The 21,319-nt window shown below is 37.8% G+C and overlaps 1 protein-coding gene across 2 annotated transcripts in view; it reads left to right on the top strand.

Moving 5' to 3' along the window:
- The window catches only part of Nca (neurocalcin homolog), a 363,981-nt gene extending 345,467 nt beyond the window's left edge, over positions 1 to 18,514 (top strand). For both annotated transcript variants that reach the window (XM_074174020.1, XM_074174021.1), the window contains exons 3-4: positions 163 to 470; positions 13,086 to 18,514. In XM_074174020.1, the coding sequence (XP_074030121.1) occupies positions 163 to 470; positions 13,086 to 13,280 (503 nt within the window). In that variant the 3' untranslated portion in view covers positions 13,281 to 18,514. The remainder of the gene's footprint in view (positions 1 to 162; positions 471 to 13,085) is intronic.
- The last annotated feature ends 2,805 nt before the right edge of the window (positions 18,515 to 21,319 follow it).

Here is a 21,319-nt window from a genome sequence, read left to right as displayed (position 1 = left end):
TTTTGAAAAACAATAAAGTGATGATTATTATTTGTTTTTGTTCTCTAATCCCGAAATATAAAACTCGTATTATTATTATCAATATTTTTAACTATATTTTGTCTGTGATTCGTCTGATATATTTTGTATCATCCAAAGATTGATTTTATTGTGTTGTTCCAGACGCCGAAATCCAGGAATGGTACAAAGGCTTCTTGAAGGACTGCCCGAGCGGTCACCTATCCGTCGACGAGTTCAAGAAGATCTACGGCAACTTCTTTCCGTACGGTGACGCGTCCAAGTTCGCGGAGCACGTCTTCCGCACTTTCGACGCCAACGGCGACGGCACCATCGATTTCCGGGAGTTCCTATGCGCCCTCTCCGTCACCTCAAGGGGGAAGCTCGAGCAAAAGCTCAAGTGGGCCTTCTCCATGTACGACCTCGACGGCAATGGCTACATTTCCAGGCAAGAGATGCTGGAAATCGTTACGGTAGGTTTGAGAGGGGTCGTGGATGCTAGCGGAGGGGTTGTTTAATCAATCAATCAAACTGTGTTTCCTGAAACTTGTTGCAAGCGTAGAAACCGTCAAAGCCCTCAGGAAATTTCACAACGAGTAGAATCAGTTTGGAAACAATCACAATGCGGAGAATATTATAATAAGTAGATATTTTCAATTAATGAGTAAGAAAATACACAATAATAATAGTAATGTCATTTATTCAGGATTAAAAATAACGCCAAAACAAGTACAAACGGTATAAATGAATGAATAAATAACTGGTAATGCTTTTCGAAATGGAAGACATTGATAGAAATACATAAAATATAAATAGGATGTAAAAAACACGTATTTACTTCACCAGTTTGCATATACAGTGCTAGTCAAAAGTCCCCTCCCCCCCTCGTATCTTTGGAACGGGTATACTTATAATAATGAAATTTGGAGGGTGGAAATAAACGGATGTAGGCTTCTTAACTGGTCATAACAGGTGACGCAATAGTCATAAATGACGTCAGAAGGCCACTGTGACCAAAAATTTCAAATGGGAACCTATGGCAAGTGACAGCTCGTTTGAAAGGTATTGAAAATACCTATTCAGTCATACTAATTTTGTTTGGGTTTCGGCTGATTTTGATTGATAAATTGAAGAAATAGGAAAATTATTGTTTCGCATTTAATTAATAAAGATTTTAAAGTACGCCTCTGGTTCATTGTCAAAAAGGTTGACGTGTTTGAATTATCTACTTGTCAAAAGTGTTTATACCTTGAAAATTTACCTAAGCTATTGTTTAACGAGACGTTTAAGTGTTTACATAGGCAAAATGGTACGTACTGTAGCCGACAAAGTAGCAGCTATCTTAATAATTGGTGAATGTAGAAACAATTTCCATGCAGCGGAACGACTGTTTAATGAGAGGTACCCCGATCGCCCTATATCGAGGGTTTATTTGAGGGAGCTTCTTCGGAAGTTTGAAGCATCAGGTAGTGTTCAAGATGCCAAACGATCTGGTCGACCAACAATTAGTGATGACAAAAAAATTGACATACTTGGAGAAATGGTAGTGAACCCTACTTCTTCCACAGCCCAAGTTGCGTCTATCTGTGAAGTCAGTCAAAGGACAGTACATAGGGTGTTGGCTGAAAACAAATTTCATCCATACAAATTAAAAATGGTGCACCAACTTTCAGATGATGACCCCGACCGAAGACTAGAATTCTGTGAAACTATGTCCGATAAAATGAACCAACAACCAGGCTACATACAGACAATTTGTTTTAGTGACGAAAGTACTTTCTTTCTCAATGGAAATGTTAACATTCAAAATGTGAGGTATTGGAGTGACACAAATCCTCACATCTTTCGTGAAAAACATACTCAATTTCCAGAAAAAGTAAATGTTTGGGCAGGTATTTTGGGAAACCACATAGTTGGGCCTCTTTTTTTCAATGCTAACTTAACCGGTGAATTGTATCTGGAGATGTTACAAACTGATATTGAGGCGTTAATTCTTGAAATTCTAGAAGATAATGCAGATGAATTCGACAACTTGGAAATAACGTTTCAACAAGATGGTGCTCCTGCACACTATTACGGTGCAGTAAGACGTTACCTAGATGAAGAATATCGTGGTAGATGGATTAGACGACGAGGTTCGATCGAATGGCCAGCTCGGTCACCGGACCTTACACCATTAGATTTTTTTCTATGGGGGTACTTGAAATCTAAGGTTTACGCTACAGCACCTGACAGTATTGCCATTCTGAAACAACGATATGTAGAAGAATGTAGGGCAATTTCCGCTGACACACTGGGACGAGTACGACAAGAGTTTAGCAAGAGGATGCATTACTGCCAGGAAGTAGATGGAGCACATTTTGAACACTTATTATAAGAACTGGTTCTTAAATCTTTATTAATTAAATGCGAAACTATAATTTTCGTATTTCTTCAATTTATCAATCAAAATCAGCCGAAACCCAAACAAAATTGGTATGACTGAATAGGTATTTTCAATACCTTTCAAACGAGCTGTCACTTGCCATAGGGTCCCATTTAAAATTTTTGGTCACAGTGGCCTTGTGACGTCATTTATGACTATTGCGTCACCTGTTATGACCAGTTAAGAAGCCTACATCCGTTTATTTCCACCCTCCAAATTTCATTATTAGAAGTATACCCGTTCAAAAGATACGAGGGGGGGAGGGGACTTTTGACTAGCACTGTATATTTAAGCACACATATAATATACGGCCTTCCAACAAACTTTGACATTTGATAACGGGCATCTTATTGAAGCTACATCTGTCAAATTAGTTGTCATTTATTCAGTGTGTTTTGCCCTCAGAGTAATAATAAGACAGATTTGCCATGACTATACCAATACAATACATGGGTATCGTACTATTCTTTTCTGTACAACTTGCGGGCGAGGGCGGTGGCGAGTAATGATAGGTTATGGAGAGTTTGTTTACATTTGAAGTAAGTTGGACCATAAAACAGTAGCGGTTGGTTTAGTTGATAATCGAAGGGATATTATATACAGGGCTTCTCATGATGAGCGTTAATTAGCCGTTTCTGACAAACTATTTGACGGATCAACCTGAAAATTTCACAGTATGCATAAATGAATATGACCTACACGCCTAAAATATTTCAGACGAAGCGGCGTTGTCGTTTCTACTATAAAGTAGCGGCTTCTTTGATTTTTCAAATGGAACACCCCGTATATAATCTTCACTCCGAGTCATATTTTCATTTGCCTCATACAGGGTCTTCAAAAAATTCAGATACTTTGATATCATGAAAAAATGAGTGGAACTCAATTTTTTCAAATAGAACACCCTGTATCTTTTAACATTTTTGAGCTCTACATCCAATTTTAGATTAACTTTGTTCAGATAATACTATTTCTTTTTTGAACCGTTTTCGAGATAAACTGTTTCAAACGGAAACTGACGTGGTTTTCTCGCTCGTTTTTTTGAATTCATCACTTATTTTGGATATTCAACTTTTTTTTTATACTCAGTAATATTTCTTTTTGATCCAGTTTTTTAACTGTCTCAGATCAGTCAATTCGAAATTGGTATGTACCTACCTTAGAAAAAGTTACAATTTGTATACATTGAGGTATTGGTCTCTAACGTACAACAGTACACATCAATATTTTTCAATAGTGTGCTTTTCGAAAAATAAATAAACCAATTATTCAACGTCAGACATTCGTTGGTGGTTTTGACTGATTGTGATAGCTACCAATTATAATTGAATAATGTCAAGATTAGGTTACAGTAATGAAGATTTCTTGAATTTATTAATAATTTATGGTGAGTGCAATAGAATTGCAAGTAGAACATGACGAGTATTTCATGAAAGATATTCACAACTTCCGAAGCCGAATAATAATGTGATAAATCGACTACTAAAAAACTGTAGTTGAATGGAACCTTCCGTCCAAAAACCATTCGTAAGAAGACTAAAGTGGATGATGATGACAATGGTATAACAGTTTTGGGATACTTTCATGCATTTCCAAATGCTTCTCTGCGCGAGGCTGAAAGGGAGATAGGTATACCCTACGTGACAATTTGTCGAATTCTTAATAAGCATAAATGGCATCCCTATAAGTTCTACTGTGTCCAACATTTGAAAGAGACTGATTTACCTCGTAGAGTGGAATTCTTTGAATGGTTACTTGTCAAGACTCAAGAGAATGAACATTTCCTTGACAATATCATATGGACAGATGAGGCCAAGTTCACAAAAAATGGAGTTTTCAATAGACACAACAGTTATTATTGGGCGCCAGAAAATCCCCATTTTGTCCGCCAAAGGGGTTTTCAAGAAAGATGGCAATTCAATGTATTTTGTGCCATAAAGAATGAGTCAATTTTTTATATCGAGTTTTATGATGATGATTTGAATGCATCAAATTATGAAGATTTACTGAGGAATGGAATTCAAATGATTTTAAATAATAGACCAGGAAGAGAACGTGTATGGTACCAAATGGATGGTGCTCCACCCCATAATTCTCATTCAGTCAGCGAAATCTTCGAAGACAGATGGATTGGTAATAATGGACCTTTTAGTTGGCCTCCTAGAACACCAGATGGTAATCCGTTAGATTATTTCGTGTGGGATTTCATTAGAAATATGGTTTACTCTACTCCAATAACAACAATGGAAGATATGAAATCGAGAGTTACAACTGCTTTCAATAGTTTGACTCCAGACTTGATCAGAAGCGCTACTCATGACAATCTTTTGAAGAGATTACATGTTTGTTTAAGTAGAGGTGGAGATGTGTTTGAACATATTTTGAAATACACTGACGATTAAATTAACTCATTAATTTATGGGTTTATTATTTTCAGTTCGTGTTTCAGCGTTAATAAAACTATTGTTTGAAGAGAAGTTTCATTCGATGGTTGAGGAGTATTTTAATAATTATCTTTTCATTGTATTATTTGTGACTAATTGAGAAACATCAAACGAAATCTGTTTTACAAAAATGAGTGATGAACAAGGAAACCATGTCAATTTCCGTTTGAAACAGTTTACCACATCATATGAAGATCTTGATCTGCCAATGTCCTCTCTCTCATAAAACAAAATGTAGGGTGTCTCCAGAGGCTCCAATAGATTCAATACATCGCCAGAACACTTCGTGACACGACTATCGTCAAACTTAAACCAGTCCGTTTCGTCTTTGACCAAGGCGTAATAATGACCTAATTCAACGCCAGAACCACAGTGAACAATAACTGCATGAATTTTATAATAGCGATCTGCTAGATTAAAATGTTCATTTATTTCGAACCTTCGAAAGAGTTTCTTGCTTCCGTCAGAGGTTGAGTCTTTAAATAAATTATTGATCATATCCATCTATAATGTCACCATTCAGATTTCTAGATTTTTCTTGAAGAAAATCCAATATGTTTTTTTTTTAATAAAAAAGAAGCTGTTGATGCTGGTTATCTCTTATACAGAAAAGAGTTGTGTTCCTTCGGTGATCTTTGTCCAAAATATTTTGACATGAAAGGTACAATATGACATTTTTTCCGAGTATCATAACACTGAGTGGACAATTGGGCCTGATTTTTTTTGGAATGATAGTTCATGCTGACTTTGAGGTAATGCAACTGTCTCAAGAACATAACTGAAGAGACGATCAAATGGGTAAATATAGTTTTTTATGAAAATAATCTCAAGTAACCTTTCTGAAGAACTTCTAACGGTCAAAGGTTAGTTTTTACCATTCCACTCTCCACTCCGCGTCCCAGAATCCCGTAACGTGAATTATTTTCGACCAAGGCATGATATTTATTTATTTATTTATTTATTTATTTGACACTTTGGTACATTGAGTACATGTGCTAAGTCATAATTAAAAAAACAAAAATAAAACTACAGAAGTTGAACAATACAAAAACAATAAATATGGTAAAAATGCCACCCCTACTTTCAACCCCCTTCGAATGACATGTACAACCTCTAATTTTTCAAATGGGAAGTATAGATTTTGACATATCGTTTGAAACGTATCTTCATTCTCTATTCAAAAATGTTATCGCTTTCAATTTTATTGCAACAATTAAGATAAAATGAATTAAAATCATGTAGTTACCGAAATTCGATAAAATACACTCAAAAACTAAAATGTAATGCAAAACGTAGTGGAATGTAGAATACGAAAAAGAACTATGGATGTTAACGAAGTAGATGTTTAAAATGTTCACCGCGAACGTATTGGCACCATCCTAATCTCAAATAAATTTGTCTTCTAACATTACTCAACATATCAGGCGTGACCGACTAATCGCAAGCGTTATTCGTTCTTTTAAATCAATCAAATCTGAAGGTTCAGTTTTGTACACATTGCTCTTTACATATCTCCATAAAAATAAATCTAATGATGAAAGATCAGGTGATCACGCTGGCCATTCAATCGATCCTCGCCTCCCTATCCACCGATTGGGAAATGTATCGAGGTATTGCCGGACATTAACTTGTAATGTGCTGGTGCTCCATCCTGCTGAAACCATATCGTATTAACTGTAACTTTTGAGGGTATTGCGTGTGTTCTTCTCTCATCCAGTGAGGATGTTCTGTTGACCAATAGCGGTAATTTTGCCGATTAGCATAACCGTTAAGAGACAAAGTACCCAGATAGCACAAATACGTCTTATGGACGTTTTTAAAACGTCCCGCTTGGACATTCAGGACGTCTTCAAAACGTCCATTTTACGGACGTGGACATCTTATGGACGCCTTTGTAACGTCCTTTGTTAATAATCAGGATATCTTTAGGACGTCAATAATAGGACATTACAGGTCTTCAAATCGACATTTACAGGATGTCTTTAGGACGACCATTTGAGAACATTCCATGGACACAATCAGAAGCTCAAAAAGATATTCTTAGGATGTTCTATTTGTTTCTGTCATGCGTTTCTGTAGGCTAAAAGTTATTTATTTTTTATTTACTAGGTCAGATTGCTTCGAAAAAATTAAGAAAATATTGAACATTTCAAAATCTTTTATTTGAAACATCCATCGAAAATAACATAAAATAAATTGTTATATTGAAACTTTCTCGTAGATTTCATGTCCTTCATTTCCTTCGCCCTTTTTAGCCATGCCTGAATCGACAGTTCCGTTTCCTGTCGTGATTTGGCCATGTTTGCCTTCTCAGCAGAACCTGAAAATTATTCAAATTGTTTATTCAAAATGAATGGTGGATGATCAATATGAAAATCCAATCTGTATTGAATTATTATAGATATCTAATGTAGGCGGTGTCTAAATAATATACGAGTATACTCACTTATGATATGAGCTGCATTTTCCTTCACTTCTTCGTACTGAAAACTAGTGGCTTCAACACATTCGGCTGTTTGTTCTCATGATGAAGCTGCGGACGGCGGTATGACTGTATAGGGAGCTGATTGCGAATGCCGTTTAGCACACAAAAGTTTGACCTATATATTATGAATTCACTAACCTTTTAGCTTTGTAGTATTCAGTAAGATAAAGTGGAAACGTTAATAAGTTGATCACAATCACTAAAACAGTCGAGTACGAGTAACACGAATGACAATGACATTGACATTCACGCGTCACACAACAATACAGAACCACAGGTACGGAATCAACTGTTCACAACTATTAGATCATGTAGATTATTATTATTATTATTATTTTTTTTTTTTTTCACCGTAGTGTGCGCTGGTCAGGCCCTATCCCCCGAAGCCCCGATACATTCGGGAGGGCGCGCCAGCATAATCAACCAATGACCACTCCCCACACCGTGGGGTAAGTGATCATTGGGTCCGAGAATCATGTGCCCTGAGCAAACGCAGTGAGCCAAGAATGACAGCCTTCTGCATCTGTGCGGCTAAGATTTCTGTCTTAGTGCGGCAAGCCGGTATGATTTTGAGATTCGAGAGTAGAGAAGACATCATTCCACCAAGGACTCCAATAATCAGAACGACCATCTTGACAGAGTGATCCGGATAGAGTCTGCGGAGTTCGAAGAGAAAATCTCGATATTTTATCCGTTTTTCCTCCTCTTTTCTGACGATATTCGTTTCGCCAGGAGCTGAAAACTCCACTACAAATATCGTTTTGGTCTGGTGGTCGAGAAGGACTACATCAGGCTTATTAGCTTGTATGAGCCTGAGGGTGGGGAACGAATAGTTCCAATAAATTCGGCACTTCTCGTTCCCCACAACGGATTCAATATCCCCCGGAGCGTAGGGCAACACCGGTGTCTCGTCAATACCGTAAGAGTGCCGTAGATGGTAATATAGCACTCTTAGGGCCGCGTTATGTCGATGGATATAGGCCGAGACCGCATATGCTGGACATGCTGATAGCAAGTGCATTAGGGTCTCGGGCGCCTCGCGGCAGGCCCTGCACCTTGTGTCAGGAACCTCTATACCCATCACGCGACTGCGGTAGACTAAGGTGTTGAAGACACCATCCTGGCAAGCCATGATGAACCCCTCAGTTTCCGACTTCAGCCCACTCGACCTGAGAAAAGCGAACGTCAGGCGCTTTGATAAGCCAAGGTCTTCAATGTTATTGAAGAAGACCCCATGCATCGGCTTATCCCTGTGTCTCCGCAGAAGTAAGGTGATCTCTGCGGCTTTTATCTGAGCTTTTTGCTGAACGGGTTCCAACTCGGTGACAGAGTTGTAGTCACCTCGTTCAGAGTCGAAAACTATACCGAGTTCATCAGCTGCTCGAGCAGCTGCCCTAAGGAGAAATGCTCCAATTCCTGCTCTCTCATGGTCACGGACCATGCAGAGAAGGGGATCCGAACTCCTGACGACTTTACAGGCTGTATCCAGTACCATTCTGTCATGTAGACACTCCAAACTCAAAAGTCCACGACCTCCCTGTTGTCGGGGGAAGTACAACCGTGGAACGGACGATTTGGGATGCAAACTCCTATAGAGATGCATCATTTTTCGGGTCCTTACGTCGAGTTGATACAGCTCCTCCCGAGTCCACTTCACTACTCCAAAGGAGTAGAGTAAGATTGGAACGGCAAGCATATTTGTTGCAGCTACTTTGTTCTTCCCCGACAGTTCCGATGACCAGATCTGTCGAAGTTTGTGCTGATACTTGCCGCGGAGAGAGTTTTTCACTGCAGTTACCTCTTGTGAGTGGCGTTGTTCCACCCCAAGGTAGGTATACGTCTCTCCGGCATCCAGATGGTGTAGGATGCTTCCATCTACGAGCTGCACATCCTCTCCGTAGTCCCCGCATCGTCCTCTTTTGAGATGAACCATTGCACATTTGTCTATCCCGAACTTCATACCGATAGCATGCGTGTACTCTTCCACCACCCTCAAGGACTGATAGAGATCCTTCTCTCCAGAGGCATAAAGTTTAAGATCATCCATATAAAACAGATGGGTGACCTTGTGCCTCCGGTTTCCGGGGGTGCCACAGTTATATCCTCGAGTCTTTCTGAGCGCAACGGATAATGGCAATAGTGAGATGCAGAATAGAAGGGGGCTGAGGGAATCACCCTGAAATACACCCCTTCTGAAAGTGACCCACCCTGTTTGAACTCTTGCTTGACCAGATGTTATGGTGAAGCAAGTTCGCCAAAGTGGTGTCAGTTGTTCAATGCATCTCACTATGTTGTCGGGTACCGCAAGGCATCTGAGCAAATGCAAGGTGAGCTCATGCGAAATTGTATCAAATGCCTTACGGTAATCGATCCAGGCCATAGAGAGGTTACGCTTATATTGTATCGAGTCCTGCGTTACACATCTATCGATGAGCAGGTTCTCTTTACATCCAGCGACTCCTCTCTTCGACCCTCTCTGCTCATATATCCGTTCGAACACTCGGTCAACTGCGGTGAGTATTCGTGTGTATAAGATGCTTGTAAACAACTTATAACACGAATTCAAGCATGTTATCGGTCTGTAATTCTTAGGAATCGACAAATCTCCGCTTTTGGGGATAAGAACGGTCCGCCCCTCGACAAACCAATCCGGAATCGGCTGCTCTCCATCGAGCCATGAGTTGAAAACTCTGGCCAGATGGTGGTGGGTACTTGGTAGTTTTTTCCACCAATAAGTGTTCAGCCCATCTGGGCCTGGAGCGGCAAAGTTCTTGGAACCAACGAGGGCCCTTCGAACGTCATCCGGGGTTATCGGGTTGCGCAGTTCATTGGGATCAGGCTGTCGAAGCTCTCTGTTGAAAGCTTCGAACTGCGCTAGGGCTGGAGTGTCTAAGTTGAGTGGCTGCGGGTGTTCATAGATATCCTTCCAGAAGGATTCCACCTGATCAGCGGTCGGCGGATTATCCACAACACGTGGAGGCTCTTGGAATAAGCGAGAAGGTTTCTCGCGGAACCTAAGGTTTTCCGCGATACTTCTCGCTCGCCTCACTAGTGACTTCTTAGCAGCCACTAGCATTCGTATCCTATCAAGGCAGTGCTGTTTGGTGGTCAGCAGCACGCCTTGGCTCAAAGTGTGATGGATACGTCGTAGATTGGCGGCTATTCACGCACTGCGGGCGTGAAAGGCCTGTTGGCTGCCCTGTAATCCATCACACATTGGATACGAGACGCGTGTTGTCTCGCCGACGTGATTTTAGCCTCCATCTTGTGTACACGCCGTTCAATCTTCCGAACCGCAAGGCCGGGATTTCGTCCTTCAGATTCGGAAAGCGATTGGACGACGTTATACATGGCGGTGTTGATTTGCCAGATGTCAGCCTCTTCTGTTAGAACACTATGAACCTCCGCATTCAAACGAGCCAGTTCTTGTGGCTTCAGGGGCTTAATCCTGTGGAGCGCCCTGCGTGTTCTGATTGTCGTCTCCATTGGTGGTATGGTGCTGGTCTCCTCTGCAGCCGTGCCAACGGGTGGTAGAACTGCCACTTCCACCACTTCGTTAGCAGGCTGGAAAGGAGCTATATAGCCCTGCCGCCGAAGATAGGATACGTAATCCCTAAGGTTTTGGGCGGAAAAGGCGGCATGCTCCGGATGTGTTTCACACCACAGAGCATGCAATCTCGCCATGTACCCTCTTCGCGCGGGCTCACTACTCTCGTAGCAATGCATAAGGCTATCTCTTAGTTCATGCGTCCACTCAAAACGTCCGTTTTCATTGCCAGGGTTGTCATCAGTAGGCAAATCATCGTTTTGGGCCCCACCACCTTGCCTCTGACCCCTCCGAGCGGGTCGATTGTGGGGGCCCCTTCCTTGATTATTGGGAACCAAGTGTTGGGTCCACCGGGTGGTTAGCCCTGTGGACCCACGGCCGGCACCGGAGGAAGAATAGAGTTCTCCTTCCCGGGTGCGCCTGGGCTGCCGGTCCGGTTTTGCACCAGTTGCTCGGGTAAGTGGTGTCGCAACTCACCAAAGGCCAAGGGTGTTAGTGGCCATCCCTGCTTATTATTATTATTATTATTATTATTATTATTATTATTATTATTATTATTATTATTATTATTATTATTCCTCGCAAACATTCGCTATATATGATACAGAACTGAACTAATACTTTTAGTTCAGTCGGTTTTAGTCACTGATTAATGGACAGTTCAGTGATCTGAACTGCATTACTTACCTTTTTTTTGTCATTTCTTTCAGAAAATGTCGACATTGAATAAATTAAAATATCAAAAAAGCGAAGCAACCAAAGGTGAAGAATGTAATAATTAAAATCGACCAGACTTCCGTACAGCCGACAGTAAAATGCAACAAGACGCGTTCTGTGGTTGGTGACTTTGATGGCGGGAAGTTTAAATTGTCATTTTAAACGATCGCATGCAAATTGAGTTAGAAATGCGTTAATTATTGGCCAACCCTAATTCCAAGTTCCTTGGCAACTGAACCAACGCAATTCAGTAGTTCGTGAAATTGCATTATACAACATGCCCCAAAAGTTATTAACTTAAGTCCAAAACTCCACAATTTGAAATCAGTCTTGCGCTTACGCACATGTTACGCATGACTTCGTGTTTCATGTATCAATTTGGAAATTGAAAATCACGTAATATGATTCCTAAAACTTCATTCTCGAGATATTAATGTTTGAAATTGTTCTTTGATATGACCTATATGACCTTGATACCTATATGTTGGATAACTTCACACACAGTTTTGGCATTACCTTCAAATGTTCTACTGCTTATTGATGATTTAATAATGTTATAACAACGTTTTGCTGAATGAGACGTTTTTTGTATATCTAATAAACATATATATACGCCGTTTTTTATTATCATTTCATTATAATATATCCTGATTTTTTAATGTTTCTCATGAAATAATACAATGCGAACGTGAATATAATAAAGTACCTAGAATGGACGTTCTAGGGACATATATATTCTGGACGTTCCGAGGATTTACTAAACTGGACATACTTAAAACGTCCAGACTTGGTCCTGGACATTCAGACGATAAATGGACATGTAATGGACGTCTTTAAAACGTCCTGTGCTATCTGGGTACACTCATCAGAAAACATAACGTCTTCTACTTGGATGATATTGTTATCCAACATGTCCATCATTTGCTCACAAATATAAGTTCTTCTTTCAAAATCGTCTTTCATGAGCTCCTGAGTAGGTATCATTTTATAGGCATGCATTTTATTTTATTTTAATGTGTTAACTATCGATGTATGGCTAACATTGAATGTAGTGGATGTCTGTCTACTCGATGTATGTGGGTTTTCTTCAAAGTCAAGCATCACATCTAATTTGAGTTCATCACTCATTGCATTGGCAGCTGCTTTTTTTATCTGCCCCACATGACCAAGCTTGCGAAACTGCTCTATTTTGCTTATTGTTCTCTAAGTTATGGGCGGTAAATTAGGAAATTTCTCATGAAATAGGCGAGCTACATTGTGACACTCGGGACATAGACAACTCAACTTTCAAATTCAACGTGCCAAAACAGTGAGAAATGAAAATCACCTTTTGTTGAGATTTATGAGATATCCCGTATAAATAAATTCGAAAAGAAATTACTAACATCATCTTGGCAACACAATAAAATCCTTTGAAACTTATTTTCAATTATATTCCACTTCACTTTTGAAACAACATTTTTTCTGTCCTAGGCCATTTACAAGATGGTCGGCTCTGTAATGAAAATGCCTGAGGATGAAAGCACGCCGGAAAAACGGACCGACAAAATCTTCCGTCAGATGGACCGCAACAAGGACGGGAAGCTGAGCCTCGAGGAATTCATAGAGGGTGCAAAAAGCGATCCCTCCATAGTGAGACTGCTGCAGTGTGATCCGCAGGCCCAGTAGTCGGACTGCTGAAAAACAACAACAAAAGACCTTTAATTTTGAGTTGTGTATATCAACCACTATTGTGTGATCGCGAGGTTAAAACGACAAAATCGCGGTTTTGCGATAGATTTTTTAAAACGAGGTTGTAGAACGTTTTTATTGATCCGAAAAATACTCAGAGACCGAGCACGATGGATGATGTCGGTGTGACGAAGCTTTAGGCTCATAGTTGGATTAAATTTTGCCTTATTCTTCTGGATTTTTGTCCGCTCTCTAAACAACGAACTTTCCACTTCAATCGACCTTTCAATATCACTTTATTTTGTCTAGCTTCGCCGAATTTGAAGCTTTACCCCTCTCAATATTCTCATTCCTCAATCTCCATCGTTTTCGGTCTTTATACACATATAATGTCGACCATCCGAAGTGATTTTTCAAACCGCGGATTGTTAGCTCATCCTCGCATAGTTTTAGATTATTATATTTAAACATTAAATTAATACGATATTGATAAGCAGGAATTTTTAAGAATTCTCTATTCAGTCAGTTGGGAGAGATTTTTGAAAACTTTTAAATTTTTGTAGACATTGGAAATATTCAATATTATTTGGTATCGACTAAACATAAGTTTTAAATTCATGTCATTTTTATTGTAATTCTTGAGGTTTTATCTGTTTATCTTTAAAACTATTTCCATATAGTGAGCTTTCAAAACGAATGACATGTTTTCTTTCTAGAGTTTGTTGCTATCTCGGTGGTTCTCAGTTTTCATGAGAAAAATTTCGAATCCTAACCTAATTTCTCTATTATCACAAATACACCATATTTTTTCAGTCATGAATGTAAACAATGATTCCATATATCATGTCTAGAGTTCTTTTCAATCAAAATTTCATTTATTTAGTGAACTTTTTTGTGTTTATCCGCTATCATGAGAATAACCAGAATTGCATGTACCAAAAAACGTCAAGATATCATTGACATTATTAACAAATATGACGAGCATTTCGGCAAATCATCGATTGAGACGGAACGAAATATTGCAATACAAACTACCATTTCTATTCTCATCATGAGTTGGTTATCTGTTAATATTGAAAGTGTCACAGGTGGAATTAAAATATTCGAAACATAACCTCTTAGTGAAATAATTACCACTAATTTTATATCCACATTCCTCTATTCGATGTTGTGTTCTTTAACACTTATTGTTACATATCTTCTAGATTGGACCACGTAAACTACATTATTATTCGTATAGAACTAACAGTGTATGCACTTTTGAAATGGTTTTTGTAAACTCAAGAACCATATTTCGAATATTATAAATCAATAGAGTGACACTAAGTCGAGTTTCAGATATATTTTCCAAGGTATGTCGAATACAAAAAAATACTACTTTATAGTAATTATCCAGTAGCATCTAGGACGTAACTTGGTTTTTTCCTGATGACCTGATGAAATGAGTTTTGAAGAATTCTTTCTAAACCAATGGTGAAGTTTTACTAAAACAACTTCAAGTACATAATCATATTTTATGAAAGTCACCAGTTTCGCTGATATTTTAGGGGATCGGGTGATATTTTTCATAAATCTTCCTCAACTGACAAATCTATGACACATTATACTGATCTTCGACTATACCCTTACTCTATATTATTGTAACCCAAATAATCTTCGATAATATTCGAATATCAATTAAATGTTACTGTTTTGAAAGTTTTTATGTGATTCTAAGGAAGTTAAATGTAGATGGTCTATTTCAAACTGGAGTTTCATTATATATAATTGTTATTTCGATGGTAATTGGTGCTTAAAATGGGGCAGTGTGCGTATAGTTGAGTTAGAAAGCCCGCTAGAAGACACCTGGTGCCACCTGTCCCAATCTTCACCTGCCGCATTTGAATATCTCTTTTGAACTGATCTTCGAAGACCTCCCAAAATTACACGTCGAGTTCTGAATCCAATTTTTTAGAACACAAGTAATTATTCATCATTCAAAGCGAGTAACGATAAATAGTTTTCTGATGTATTCGACGAACATTTTAGACTGTCACTATTGATCATTAAAATGAAGTTAAAAATCATGCGTGTTCCTTTATTCATCAATTATCTCATTGATGTATTCAGAATAGAATCGAATTGTTTCTTTGAAGATGATGCAATCTGTTGTTTTACAAATTGTTTGATATTGGTTAGTCCAATCATTCCAACGATAACTGCAATATGTCTGGTGTTGTAGTTCAACTAGTAGTATAACCCTGTTGAGTAGTATGGAATAGAGCATTCCCAAAGATCTGACGTACAACTCAGATGGATATACGACAGACAAGCTGCTCCGAATTCAAGCGCTTCATATGAATTTCCAGTAGCCAAATATCTTGACTTATTGCGTCATTCGTGACTATATTTTGTTTCATAATTGCTGCTGTAGTAACTGAGTTTTTGAATGAATCGTCGACCATTTGTAAGTAATTTTTAAAACCTATAGGTTCTGTGGTGCGTAGTTAAGTAGATTCATTGCGGTTTTTTATTATAATTACCGTAAAATAACACGACTACTATAGTCACTAACTTTTTTCAAATAGCTTTTGTCATGATGGGCAATATACTAAACTAGTTCAACAATCGGTCACCTGAAATCTATGTGATGAAATTGGCCGATACTTGATGCAAATTTCATCGACATTTGAAAACATTCAATAGAAGGGAAGAATTCAGTTCTATTTGGTCATTCATTGAATTTGGAGAATCCCTAAATTTTTTAATTCACAAGCATGCCAGAATCTATCTATTACAAATGTAATACCTCATAATCGTGCTTGGGCCTATTCCCCTTCTGTCAAAAAATGGCTTGCAAATGTGGATTTGTCATTCACATTCAGTGTTCTTTCATTCTTTAGACAATGGTTTCCCTCGTTTGGCCAATATAAAGTTTTGGGAAAGATCCACAAATCAACTTATATACCCCTAATGTATCACTGAAATTTTATCTTTATTGTTTTCGATTAATTTGCTTCAATTAATTTGAGTATTTCTTGTTAAAATTCGATATTGGAAAAACGGTAAAATCCTTTTCCCAAAGAATGAAAGAACATAGGAAGATTATGTAAAGAGCTATTCCACGCATATGCAAACCACCTTTCAGCAGGTGGCCAAGAGTTCAATCATGGCTATGACGAAGCAGAAGGGTTTGAAACTCAAACTTTCGGAATGCTTAGAAATTAATAGAATGGAAATTACTGAATGACCAAACAGAATTTAGTTATTTTCCTCTGTTTAATCTGTTTTCTATTGTGGAAATTGATAACTAGTTTATTACATGTCCATTTAATGTGTTTTGGTTAGTTTATGAAATTCGACAATATGTGATGGAAATCCATGATGTGAAGGGTAAAATTATAAGTCATTTAGTAGGTAGAAGGTCATATAATTCAAATTGTCATGTAGAGTAATAATTAGGTAGAATTTATCCACTATGAACACGCCTGGGGAAGCTGTTTCATAGTGAAACACGTTATGGTTTGGTAAAGTGTCCAGTTGAAATCTTGCTTCTTGAAAACGTTATGAATTTTATGGATTTTCATAATGGACAATTCCAAGTATCGGACAATTCCATCACGAGTGTTCTCCTATACTTTCAATAAAAATGTTCTGCTGATATGGTTCTAATCCATCAACCTATCAACATGGTGCGCTCCTTCTTTCATCAAAAATGAGTTCATCAATTCAATTATAAATTATTCAACGACTTATCCACTGGTATATGTTGATTACAATGAGTTGAACAGGTCAATTGCCTTTAATAGCTGCAAAACACTGCCTAGCCTTCAACAATTTCATCGTTTTTATGCATTGAGGGAAATAAGTAAGGTTTACATCCCGATTACATCGAGTTTAATTTGTTAAAATGTGTGCAAATTCATAATTTTTGATATTTTGCCATGCTTAATAGTAACATTTTTAATATTGTATTATAAGATTGCATGCATTCTGTCCGATTCAACTTGGTGTACGGGGAATATATGTTGGTTTTTATCTCTAGAAAGAGGAAACAATAATAATAGAGACTCAAAAAACTCAAAACCCAAATTTTAGGATTTATGTGAAAAAAGAGCGCCGATTTATGTTCACTTCAATCGATTTCACAGGTCTAGGCATTGAGTCGCTGTGAAACCCTTTCAACACTGCCTAGCCTCCAACTGTTTTATTGTTTTCAAGCATTGAGGTAAATAACTGATGAAATTCGTCTGATCAAAGAACACGCTTGACGGTTTTTCAGTTAACCAGCCATCGTTCCCAAATAAACGATGGCTTTCCAAATTTAATCTAAGAGTTTATGAGGTTTCATCTTACAATTCTCAGCACTCATCAGTATTTATTTCACAGTGTGTTTTTCAATACTTGGCATTTTTTCTTGATGGAAAAAATATTTAAGACTGACATACATCTCAGATTGTGGGAGCTTTTTTAGCTAACTTCAGCTACTTCATTTTTATGAAGAGGTCAATAAAAATTATGGATTTGATGGGCGGTCATTACTTTATTCTGTGTAAACTTGACACTGATAGTTCAAAGAACAAAAACAACAGAATCACAATCACAACTTGTCAGCTGTATTCTATATATGAACAGACTGTGTTTCGTTCGTCATATAAGGAAATAAATCTCCTTGGTATTTTGAGAACCAAGCTATATTATAAGGTTTGTGGGTCAGTTGTCGATACTAATTTATGGGAGGTCTTCCTATACCTGCACCTTCTTTCGATTTAAAATAAGATGTGTTCGATAAAAAATAGTGTAATAAATACCAGCATTAAAAATGATGAAAGCATGGCCAGCTGCAAAACCTAAGAATTACTATTTTAACTGAAAATAGCCTACATTTTCGTAGGTACTTGTTGCTTCAATTATCATTCATTTCGTCGATTAATTATGGTCCAGAAATTAGGAACTGCTGCTGATGATACAGCGGAATTATTTTGGCTGAATGACTATGTATGATTCTTCTACAACGTGCAAAAAGGCCTAAAATTCAAAAATGTGAAGAATACAATAGATCTAATCGTTTAGTCTATCAAAATTAGTTTTGTACTGCAGGCCGTCCAAAGGGCCTTAGGCACAAGCAGTGCGCAAGCACACCGAACATGTCTTGATCTTCCCTAAGTCTTGCGCGATTGTGGTTTCGATTATCAATCAACTTACTTGTCTACATATAATATCAAAATAAAATTTGCTGAATCAAATGTTAATGAGTGTTTTATTGTATACATTACCCACGAAACCCGTAGTTTTCATTCAAGGTCATTTAAAATCAGCATACATTTGAATGGTTTGAAAAACTATTAGGTTGTTTCAAAAGTTTTGTCCATTTTGATGTCATGTATATTTTTAGCTCCATATCTTAATACATATATCAATTCTACTGTGCTGTGGTACTGTTTTACGTTGGTTTGCTAAATTTCGTTCTAGAAATTTTCGACTCGAAGATGAGCCCTGTAGTAGCGACCTACAATAATCCAGGAGGCGGGTTTGAGGACTCTGGCGGAGATTTACCCATCACACAAACGGAGCTTGGGATGGCGGAAGAACTGGGCGTCAGCTCTTATGTGGTTGAGGCAGGGCCGTCGCCATGGGTGGGGAGCCTCCCCCCCTGCTTTTTCTACTTGGGAAAAAGTTGAGAAATTTTGGGCCGTGAAGATTGAAAAAAATAACAGAAAAAAGAATAAATAAAAATTGAAAAAATGAAAATGAGAGAAAAGAAAGGAAGAGGTATTAAGAAAAGGGAAAGAACCAGGAGAAGGTCGGGATTTCCCAACATGCATAAACTTCTTTTCGCTGTTTTTCGACTTGAAAAAGTTGGGAAATTTCGGGCCATGAAGATAGAAAAAATAATAGTAGAAAACAATGAGCACAATATTATTTAAGTGTTGTTTATTTTCATTTGTATTAAATATTCCTATACATAGTGGACATGGTGGGAGACAAAGGACCTTGGTCCAAAGTAGAATAACTCCCATTATTATTTTTATAATTAGGTACCAAAATGTATTTTTGATTGTGCATACCCTAACAGACATAAGCATTCAGCCAATCTTTGGATAGCTAAGTAAGAACGGCCCTGGGTTGTGGGTTTAAAGAGTATTGCTAAAGTCAAAAAGCTCAAAAGAATTTGCTTTAGGATTTGAACGGTCAACATTTGATCAATGAAATTCAAGATATTATACTCCCAGATAATGCCAAATTGATTTCATTCGATGTAAAGAACCTGTTTCCCAGTATTCCTCCAAATGGAACAATTACTCTTGTAGAGAATCTATTGGACAAAAAGTCTATCAATCCGGTAGTGAAAAATGAAATATTAGACTTGCTTACGGTGTGTTTGTCACAGAATTATTTCCAATTCAATGAAACTTTTTACTCATCTTGCAAAGGTCTCATAATGAGAAACCCACTTAGTCCTATTCTGGCAGAAATTTTCATGGACGATTTGGAGAGAAGAATACAAAGTAATTTCAATAAAGAACTGAATATAATAAAGCAAATAGCCGTCAACAATAATTAACGATAGCGGTCTAATACATTCTTTATTATCAAAAAAGTTATACAGTGTAGCTTTGAAAGAAGTTTACCCAATTCGAAGAGAAGAGGATAAAAGTCATAGAACCTTAACCTACTTAGGCCAACCCACTACAAATATTTCAGATTTTCTCACGGCAAAGGTGTAAATATTGAAATATTGTTTTCAAAACCAACAACAACTTAGGCATGCACATTAAGAATAACAAAGATGAAAGTTCAGTTTCAGAAAAATCAGGAGTGTATAAATTATTGTGTGTGGATCATGTCAAATGTTTTATATAGGTCAAACTGGAAGAGCGTTCAAAGCACTCATAAAGGAACACAAATATAGTTTCCAGAATAGAAAAATAAATTCCACATATGCCACTCATTTAATCACAGAGGGACATGAGTTCAACCATGAATACAAGCCCCTCCATTTCCAGAAGAAAGGTTTGAAACGTAACCTGTTGGAAAATATGGAAATAAACAAATTCAAAAACTCTCAATATCTGATGAACGATCAAACTGAATTGGATAATTCGCCATTATTGAATCTGTTCACTTCCAGGCGGGTTGGCTCTCCTTGTTCATCTTTCACTGCCTGAACCACTGTGCATGCTGTTTTCGGCAAGTGCTTTGGCTTGGGATGTGGGGGTTGAGCAAACCGGCCATCTGATGCCTGCTTCCACGTAGCCCCGCTGGATACTGTATTAATTAGTTTTTTTTTTGAACTAGTTCCTAAATCCTAAATGTAGAAATCATTTTACACATAGGAAGGTTTTCTTCAACATCAACTGATTTCGAATGACGTTGTTTTCAAAACCCGTGTGATTTGTATTTAGGCTCCTAGTACGCATTTGGTGCCATCATCTTCAGTTGTATAATCAATTAGCATAACGCTATGTTCTGATAATGTAGAATTTGTCGACCAAGAAGACCCTGGGTCTTCTTCAGCAACATCAAAAAAGTCGAAAGGATGTTGTTTTCAAAACCCTGATCTACTTTGGCCATGTGATTGGTGACTAGGTTTTTCACCACAGATACGGAAACTGGTTGCTATTTGCTGATGCTGTAGAACTCCTCGGCCAAAAAGACATATATTTTTTGTCCAGAAGTTTTGGTCTCCATGACAGATGATATTCGTCATGAATGTGAATGTGAATGTTACCTAGGTCCTTTCTTTCAATGCTCCATACAGTTAGGTATATGTAATATACACACCTTGATGTTATTGAAACAAATGTCTACAAATATAACCAGAAAATAATACAGATCAGATCCATCGCTTTGTCACCAAATGAAATAAATACTCTTTTGTACTTATCAATGTTGTTGAATGGATTTAAACAGGCCCATCTCTCTCTAAATGACTTTCCTAGGGCTTGAAGACCTCTCATCTATCTACATGAATAGGAAATCTAAGTAAAACGGCAAAATTAGGTAGGACAATTTCAGTTGCATTCTTCCGGTTGACTTCATTACGAAAAAAAAAG

Source organism: Leptinotarsa decemlineata, unplaced genomic scaffold, assembly GCF_025532065.1.
Source record: "Leptinotarsa decemlineata unplaced genomic scaffold, Ldec_3_MD MMD2_P_RNA_scaffold_12, whole genome shotgun sequence".
NCBI classification, from domain to species: domain Eukaryota; kingdom Metazoa; phylum Arthropoda; class Insecta; order Coleoptera; family Chrysomelidae; genus Leptinotarsa; species Leptinotarsa decemlineata.
This window is presented reverse-complemented; position numbering and strand designations above follow the sequence as displayed.